Raw genomic sequence first — 10,025 nt, 5'->3', positions numbered from 1 at the left:
AAAAATATATATTCAAAGATTTGCACACATTTTCACGATTTTTCAAAAATAGCAGATCTACAAGCTCGTAGCGCGGCACTCGGTGCCGCGCTATGAGCTTGTATATCTGCTATTTTTGAATAGCCCAAAGTGTAAAATAATGCTTTTTAGCTCAAATCTAAAAATGACACAGTTCTTAATGGGTTATTGGAATGTTTGTAACCAGTTCCATTTTGATGCTGAGCAACAATCAGGTTGAGAATGTGTGGAGAGAGCTCTTAAACCTGCTTTTACCCATCATGAGATGTTTCCTGTGTGACAGCTTGATAAAATAAAATAAGATAATAAAATAAATATACCCCATACATTTTCACTAACCGAGCAGAATGTTGATTTGCACAGATAGAAGGTAGAACTACTTACACATGTATCCAGGTCCAGTGCACCTCAACGTTAAAGGTAGGGTAAGTGATATTTTTTGGTTAAAACAAAAAGTATTTTGTTAAAAGGTTAAAATACTATATTCTGATAGTAATCATTGCTTTAGAGTGTTTGTTCAGTAACAGGAGTCTCCCCGTCTCTCCAGCTCTTTAATAAACAGAAAATACATTTTCTGGTAGGCGTCAAAATCTCAGCCAATCAGGAGAAAGTACCCATTTTTAAGCTTAATTTGTATAGTGTTCCAGTTCCAATTTTGCCTGCTCATTTCTTAGTGTCATCACTTCCAATTTCACTTGTTTAATCTATATCCTGATTGAGTTCTCTGTCCTGGTTGGATAAAATTGGAAATGAAACTGAAACTGAAACGAAAATGCATTTTCTGTTTAATAAAGAGGTGGAGAGACAAGGAGACTCCTAATACTGAACAAACACTCTATAGCAATGAGTACTATCAGAATATAGAGCTATTTAACAATTATTTTAACCAACGCAAATCACTTACCCTACCTTTAAATTGACTGCATGTTAATGAAGGTTTATGTTAATGAGGTAGATAATTACCTGAAGCCAGAGGTGATTGTAGTTTTGAGGTCGGCCGTTGACCGTACAGTGGAACGCGGCCGTCTGTCTGGAGTTCACCTCCACGCCTTTTATATGCAGGAAGTGAGGCGTGTTTGCTAGAAAAACACAATTATTACATTATAATATTAAACATTATGTTAATAGAATGATTATATATGTAGGAAATGAGGCGTGTTCACTGGAAAAACACAATTATTACATTATAATATTAAAAATAATGCTTTTTATATGCAGGCAGTGTATTACATTACAATATTAATAGCAATTATACAACAATTATTACACTATCACATTAATATCAATGCAATATAATCTAATGATTTGAGTGAGGCGTGTTCACTCCAAAAACATAATTAGATCATTGCATTCATATTGTAATATTACCATAGAACAATAATTATCTTATCTTATCTTATTCTCAACATGAAGGACCAGCTTGGTTCTTTGGAAGTCTTTGCATTGGTTCTGCAATGGTGTTATCTATCTCTAAATGCATGGAATGTCTGCGTGTGGGCATGTCTGTCTTATCTCCAGAATCGCCTGACCGATCGACTTAGAACACGGTGTGTGTATCATCGAGAGAGAGAGAGAGAGAGAGAGAGAGAGAGAGAGAGAGAGAGAGAGAGAGAGAGAGAGAGAGAGAGAGAGAGAGAGAGAGAGAGAGAGAGAGAGAGAGAGAGGGATAGAGAGGGCACTGCAGAGGGAAGTCGTCGGATCAGCGCTTGTCCAGAAATGTCTATAAATCCACAAATCTCTGTATCTGTCTTTTTTTCTGAATTCACCAGACATATCAGTATAGGCAGAGATCTCTTATCGTCTAGCTATGTGACATCCTCTCCTCTCCTCTCCTCTCCTCTCCTCTCCTCTCCTCTCCTCTCCTCTCCTCTCCTCTCCTCTCCTCTCCTCTCTCTCTGAGGGGATTTATGATGTTCTATTATCTCCAGCTCCGGGGAGATGGATCACATTTCACCACGGCTCACAGTATAACCTATTCCATGATCCCTTGAGCCAGGCAGCAGAACCTGTGTGTGTTTGTGTGCGTGCGTGCGTGCGTGCGTGCGTGTGCGTGTGCGTGTGCGTGTGCGTGTGTGTGTGTGTGTGTGTGTGTGTGTGTGTGTGTGTGTGTTATTTGACAGCTCATGTAACAAAACAATCTGGGTCAGAAACGGATGGATGGATGGATGGATGGATGGATGGATGGATGGATGGATGGATGGATGGATGGATGGATGGACATCAAAGCTAATGACGCATGATGCAATGTGCTTTAATGAGTTCCTTGTTTACAACACTGTGTGTTTTATAATGAAGTCTGATTGGCTAATGAGCTTAGAGTCCTTAATTGGATAACAAGGGTCAAGTTCAGGGGGGGGAGGGGTACTTACTACATTCGCGTCCTTGAACTGCGAAGTCTTTGATGGCCAGAAGACCTCGTTGTCCTGTTGAGACCACCTCAAACACCAACTGAACACACACACACACACACACACACACACACACACACACACACACACACACACACACACACACACACACACACACACACACACACACACACACACACACACACACACACACCATCATTAGTCATTCAAGAATATTCCACTACAATATACATGTACAGTAAGCCTGACACCGCGTTCACTAATAGTACTGTAGCTACAAAAGCTATAATAATGTTTATCCAGCAAAACGTAGAGTCAGCGTTGAATTGTTGCTCAATGCGCTCGCCTATGTTTTCAGTCCCACTAACAACATTTCTCCCACCGAACGCTAACAACATTTTTCCCACAGAACATGGGTCGTTTTGGTTATAAGCCCACTTGTTTCTATAATGGAAGAACAAGTTCAAATGTTACTAACTTTCCGTGGTGTTGTCGGCTCCGAGGACGCCGGTGTTGAATGAGTTTGGGTTTGTTTCCAGTGGGAACACATTAGAAAGCGAACACACAGATGTAAAATCCTGCCCACTACATTTGATTGGGCGAAGTGCGGCTTGCTTCCTGATCTAAGGCCGGCCCACTTGTAGGCCAACGTTCTGAATGGCCCTCCCGACAGATGCAGTAGCGCAGCTCTGAATCTGTTCTTGGGAGATTATGAGTGTCCTGCCCTGTCCGCTGTGCCCCTTTTGCCCCTGATGTGACTCTTCCCTTGCCCAGTTTGTTCTTCCCCTCATTCTGCTCAAAATCCTCTGTCTCCATCCACTACTGTTGAAAAAAATAAACCCTGTTTTTCAATTGCCTCGTACTGGTATTATATTTAATGTATTCAATTCTTATTTTTAACTTGGCCTCAGTAAAAAGGAACATATCGGGTGCAGTAGGCTAGTAACTGGGCATTATGTTGTAACATTTTTTGCAAACTAATGTATAACAACCAGAAGGAGGCGGAACATGGGTGGAACAAGGTGGGAGGAACCTGCTGGTTGGACGGACCAATCAGAAGGCTGACAAAGGGTCCATTGGACTCTCTAGTATTCAGCAGTGGTGTAACACTGGAGTACATTTACTCAAGTACTGTACTTAAGTACAATTTTGAGGTACTTTTACTTTACTGGAGTAATTCCAATTGTCTATACTTTTACTTCTACTACACAACATCTCAGAGGCAAATATTGCACTTTTACTCCACAACAATTATTTGAAAACTTTATAAATGATTACATTATAAAACATACATTAACGACTTTAGCCCTATTTTATACCTAAGCTATCTGAAAATAGCCGATCTACAAGCTCACAACGCAACACAACATGTGACTTCGGGGCAGTGAGACTGTGTTGCACAACGCGTCGCATCGTGACGCGTTGTGAACTTGTAGCTTGTTTGTATTTTCAAACATTTTAGTACTTTTACTTTTGGTGCTTTAAGTACATTTTGATACCAATACTTTTGTACTTTTATTCAAGTACATTTTTAATTCCGACTTTTACTTGTAACTGAGTATTTCAACATTGCATTATTGAAACTTTTACTTTTACTAAAACATTTTTCCACCACAGGTATTTAGGGGACTTTCTGTGTTTGTGAGATTGGCTCAGTCGTGTGTTTGCAACATTCTCGAGTTACTGTTTTTGTACCATTTCCCCTAATTGTAGGAAGAACCGTAGCTTATGGTCTGTTTTCCCTCAGTGAGGTCTACCATGTGCTTGTTTTAGTTTTTAAGTAAACATTTTAAGTTATTCACCAACAACTGTTCTCTGCGTTTGGTCCTATACCTTGTTCCTGAGATTGCTGGGACTCCCTTATATAGCTTATAGCCTGTCTTCAGACTCAATGATCAGTGCTCCACACAGAACACATCAACACATTCCTCCATAGAGGAGATCATGTTATAATAGAAGTCTATTGAGTTCATCTTCACCCTGTTCCCAGATTTTGTTCCTCGTTCAAAGGCACAATACACAGTATACCTGAACAATAGTGTGTGTGTGTGTGTGTGTGTGTGTGTGTGTGTGTGTGTGTGTGTGTGTGTGTGTGTGTGTGTGTGTGCGTGCGTGCGTGCGTGCGTGCGTGCGTGCGTTTGTGCGTGCGTGCGCGAGAGAGAGAGAGAGAGAGCAGTGACTCAACAAAGAGTGGAGGAAATGGTGTCACGTCATGTCTCAGTGTGTGTGTGTGTGTGTGTGTGTGTGTGTGTGTGTGTGTGTGTGTGTGTGTGTGTGTGTGTGTGTGTGTGTGTGTGTGTGTGTGTGTGTGTGTGTGTGTGTGTGTGTGTGTGACCTGCAGACGTCATCATTCTGTCTTATCACAGAAACTGGCAACACACACTTCCTGTCGAAGCCCAGAGCTGACAGGAAGTGCCCCCCCCCAAACACACACACACACACCCACACAAAGTAGGAGTACCAGGTGGTGATTGTGAACATTTTCACAATCACAGTCATTCAATAATAAAATGTCATGACAATGTCCTGTTGATACAAGAGACTGAGGTGTGTGTGTGTGTGTGTGTGTGTGTGTGTGTGTGTGTGTGTGTGTGTGTGTGTGTGTGTGTGTGTGTGTGTGTGTGTGTGTGTGTGTGTGTGTGTGTGTGTGTGTGTGTGTGTGTGTGTGCGCGCGTGCGTGCATGCGAGAGAGAGAGAGAGAGAGGGAGGGACAGACAGACAGACAGACAGACAGACAGACAGACAGACAGACAGACAGACAGACAGACAGACAGACAGACAGACAGACATGATAGATATATAGATAGATAGATAGATAGTTTGTAAACTCAATTCCAGCAACTGCAACACACCACAGAGAGAGAGAGAGAGAGAGAGAGAGAGAGAGAGAGAGAGAGAGAGAGAGAGAGAGAGAGAGAGAGAGAGAGAGAGAGAGTGAGAGACAGAGAGAGAGAGAGAAATTGTTTTGTTATAATGTTGTGTTGGTTACTAGTGAGAATACAAAATGTCACTCTCTGGTGTGTGCGTGTGTGTGTGCGTGTGCGTGTGCGTGTGCGTGTGCGTGTGCGTGTGCGTGTGTGTGTGTGTGTGCGTGCGCGCACACCAGTCGATATGTCATCAGCTTGTGAAGTCAGGCAGGTCAAACGTTCTCTCTCACACACACACACACACACACACACACACACACACACACACACACACACACACACACACACACACACACACACACACACACACTTGAGCACACACACACAGTTGACCTGAGGGGGTGCGGGCAAAACATTTGATCTGGGATGTAATTGGCTTTTTGAAAAATAGAGAGAGAGCGAAAGAGAGAGAGAGAGAGAGAGCGAGAGAGAGAGAATTCTATGTTTTCTCTAAACATTAATATTTCCACTTGCTCGATACTTTACACTTCTACTCCACTGCATCTCAGAAACAAATATTGTACTTTTTACTGCACTATAATTATTTGAAAACGCTACTTGCTAGTTACTTTGTAGATTTAGATTATTATTATCGAAACATACATTAACACATTCCCTGCCAGAGTTTATTCATAAGGTACTCACCCACTGCCAGCGTTTTTGAGTTTTATAGCCTTTTGAACCGTTCACAAAAAAATTATATCCATTAAAATCCGCGATCGGATGGTGTTTATAAACAGCAACGACGGACGTACGAGCCCTCATAATGTTTACACTTTTTTTTCTTTTTCTTCTTCTGTGGTATCAGCGGCGAAAAGAGGCTGCAAACGTCATATCCGTTTGGCTGTGACGTGGCTGTGACGTTTCCCCACCGGCCATCTTAGATTAGCTTAGCCTCCGATCGGCTATCAGATCGTTTTTAAACACAAAGAGGATAACCGTTCGTCGATCAAATAAAAGAAAATACAACCGGAGCTTACCATTCGTTTTTTAAACCGTGTGAAAACCATGATCTTTAGCCAAAACCAGGGAAAAACTGTTTTTTTCAAGATAAAAAACGAACCGGAAACGGTTGTCGGATATTTTCTCATAGGATGGGTCGGAAGCGTCATGGGGAAAAAAAAAAAAATCAAGGATGGTACCAAAATTTTTTTTTTTCGTTATCAAACCACATTAAAAGACGATCCCGAGATATCTCGGGATACGCAGGTAACGGGTGGATTTAATGTCCCGAGATATCTCGGGATTGGCAGTATATGTGTTAACGACTTAAGCCCTATTTAATATTTTGGTAATTTGTGTTATGAGTTTGTAGATTTTTTTAGAAGTTTGACTGCTTTCACTTTGGTACTGGTGCTATTTTGATGTCAATACTGCGCTTTCAGCCTTTCACTCAAGTAAAAGGAAACATTACATTGTGGTATTATTACTTTTACTTAAGTAAAACAAATCTGAGTGGCTACTTCTTCCACCAGTTTTACAGGAAGCCCTCCACAGCATGGTGAAGCCCGCCAGCAGTAATGACCTCCAGTCTCTACACCACAACACCACTCAGAAAGTCTCAAGGGAATCCCTGCTTCCAAGAGTGTAGCTACCCTTCTCCCGAGGACAGACCGCCCCCCCCCAGCCTCCCCGCGACACGCTATCAGGCTGTATTGCAGCCTAGGTGCCCGGACCTCTACGCCAGCGATCCGGGCTCGCTTTATCTGTCTTTGTAGCTCATAACTAGCCACTAAACATACAGGACATTTTGGGTGCGTTCGGATATTGCGCACCGGAGCGCACTCGCCTGTGCAAGGCATGCAAGGCACCAACCTGCTCATCGGGAGCAATTAGGGGTTCAGCGTCTTGCTCAAGGACACTTCAACACTAACTCTGGGGGAGCCCCCCAGCCCGGGATCGAACTGGGAACCTTGCAGTTTCCAGTTCACTCTACCCGGCCACTCTACCCCTGAGCCACTGCCGCCCCACAAATGTGAACGGTACTCATCCCTAGGATCGAACCGGGAACCTCACGTTTCCCAAGCAGCCACTCTAGCTCCTTAGCCACTGCCGGGCCCCAAAGTGTGTTGTATGTTCAAGGGTTAACGGGGTGTCCAGAATCTAAATCTGACCCTGATGTGTGTGTGTGTGTGTGTGTGTGTGTGTGTGTGTGTGTGTGTGTGTGTGTGTGTGTGTGTGTGTGTGTCTGTGTGTGTTTGTGTGTGTGTGTGTGTGTGTGTGTGTGTGTGTGTGTGTGTGTGTGTGTGTGTGTGTGTGTGTGTGTGTGTGTGTGTGTGTTACCTGGTAGTAGTTTGGCCAGAATGTTGACACAGCAAGCTCCACCTCCTTCCAGTGTTGTGGTAGGGGGCGTGGCCTGACGTGTTGAAAACGGGAACGCCCAATCGAGCAGTGTTCTCTGGAACAGATAAACAAACACTACTAGTTATAATACTACTACTATAAAATAGTAATACATACAGTACTATTACTACAATTAAATGTGTTTAAGCATTTGTTTAATGTTCATAAAGTGTGTTTTGAAATAAGGACACCAGGGTTAACGTAGTAAACTTTAAAAAAAAGTATATATATATATATATATATATATATATATTTACAGGTCATGGAGTAAAAACTGGAAACAAACATAACATACAATGTGACATGAGATGCTGTACTGTTCTCTTTACTTTCTCGTTACACAATAACCATTAACTGCCGATTTTAACATTGACTCATTATCTAAGTTATGCATACATGAAATTGTCACTATAACATGAAATTGTAGCCTCCACATGAATTCTAACGTACAGCATTGCCTCCTGGTGAAGGCATGTAGAAGGTAAGTTGAAAAAGCATCAGAATAGGACACAGAAATGAAGAGGACGCACTCTCTTTGCTGCTTCTAACTCAAATGCTGTCTGCAAGCCCACACAGCTGTCTTTTATCAAGTGCAAGTATCTGAACTCACACACCTGCCTTAACTAATGACCTCCTCTCTAGCCTGGTAAACCCTCCCTCCGGAAATCTCATTGTAATTTATTTCAGGAGTGAGTCTGGCATGATCGCCCACATTCTGCAATTGTGGCTGTGGGCTGGAGTTGGGCGGGAGTAATACCGTTGACTGACAACCCCTTCAGCCAATCAGCAGTGTCCCACTTCAGCCAGTGCATTTTTACCACTTCCAGACTAATGTGAAGCAACGGGACTTTTGAGACGGCCATGCCCAAAATAAAATAGGTTGCCTTATTCGGATATATGCGTGTCACTGCCAGCCCCTGCCGGTTCTCTAAATGTTTATTTTTAGATAGGCTCTGTCATGATTAATTGACCAAGTTAAACAACTAAATTCTGTCCAAACGATATCTTATCGGAAATTCCGTGCCTCAAAATAGAAGTTTGAGAGCTTTTTGAAGTTTTAAAACAGCGGAGATAATAGCGGACAGAAAAGATCGATCGCCGTTCGTGTTTTGTCGGCTGCACTCAGACTGCACTCGGTGACATTCGGGCTCACTCGAACTCGCCACCTGATTGGCCAACTTTCGCTGTCAATCACAGAAAGATGAGCGACGACGCTGATAGGCTCGTTTTTTTGGTAACGCGCTAGAAACGCCCATACAAGCCTTCAGGCCAGACTCCTTCCTGAAATCAAATGGAAATGAGATTTTCCGGAGGGAGGGTTTACCAGGCTACCTCCTCTCATCAAGAGGGCCTAAGTAATGTCACAGTGACCTCTTCTCATCGAGAGCGGGCCTTTCAATATAAGGGTACTTCTGTCTTTCAAAATAAAGCCATTCTAAGCAACATAACAGCATACAATATAAATCACATTATAAGACATGACATAAACAGGTAGTATTTAAAGGTACTGTATACTGTACCTTTAACATAAACAGGTAGTATTTAAAGGTACTGTATACTGTACCTTTTTAACAGGTAATATTTAAAGGTACTGTATACTGTACCTTTTTAACAGGTAATATTTAAAGGTACTGTATACTGTACCTTTAAACGGTAGTATTTAAAGGTACTGTATACTGTACCTTTAACAGGTAGTATTTAAAGGTACTGTATACTGTACCTTTAACAGGTAATATTTAAAGGTACTGTATACTGTACCTTTAACAAGTAGTATTTAAAGGTACTGTACACTGTACCTTTAAACGGTAGTATTTAAAGGTACACAGGTACACTGTACCTTTAACAGGTAGTATCTAAAGGTATACTGCACCTTTAACAGGTAGTATTTAAAGGTATACTGTACCTTTAACGAAGACATACAGCTGGACAGGTGGGGTCAGGTAGTATTTGAAGGTGACACAGTGGGTGTCGTTCTCTTTCAGTTGACGACTGAACAGCTGGGCTCTCTGTCCCACCACACGCCCACTAGTGTTCACATAGAGGTATGGCGCCCCTGCACACAAAATAATACACATGATATTAACACGACTCTGACAGACTCCGATTTCAGAGATTTTCACAGACAGACAGACAGACAGACAGACAGACAGACAGACAGACAGACAGACAGACAGGCAGACAGGCAGACAGACAGACAAGCAGACAGGCAGACAGACAGACAGACAGACAGACAGACAGATACAGAGACGAGAATAGAAGAGTAGGGTAGAGAAGATCGTGCTCGGTGGTGCAGTGGTAAAGTCCCTGCCCACCGCCGCAGAGGATGTGGGTTCGAATCCACCGTCGTGCCACCGGCTTTGTCGAGCGT

General features: G+C 42.6%; 1 protein-coding gene across 1 annotated transcript in view; it reads right to left on the bottom strand.

The window, feature by feature from the left end:
• The window catches only part of ptprma (protein tyrosine phosphatase receptor type Ma), a gene marked incomplete at both ends in the record, with an annotated part of 15,619 nt that extends 5,909 nt beyond the window's left edge, over positions 1-9,710 (bottom strand). The window contains 4 exons of the mRNA XM_084086179.1: positions 982-1,097; positions 2,388-2,466; positions 7,598-7,670; positions 9,578-9,710. Coding sequence (XP_083942305.1) covers positions 982-1,097; positions 2,388-2,466; positions 7,598-7,670; positions 9,578-9,710 — 401 coding nt within the window. The remainder of the gene's footprint in view (positions 1-981; positions 1,098-2,387; positions 2,467-7,597; positions 7,671-9,577) is intronic.
• Positions 9,711-10,025: the final 315 nt, after the last annotated feature.

The sequence above is a fragment of the Gymnoscopelus microlampas genome (genome assembly GCF_963454915.1).
Source record: "Gymnoscopelus microlampas genome assembly, contig: SCAFFOLD_222, whole genome shotgun sequence".
Classification (NCBI taxonomy): domain Eukaryota; kingdom Metazoa; phylum Chordata; class Actinopteri; order Myctophiformes; family Myctophidae; genus Gymnoscopelus; species Gymnoscopelus microlampas.
The sequence above is the reverse complement of the archived record's forward strand: the minus strand, read 5'-3'. Positions and strand labels throughout refer to the sequence as shown.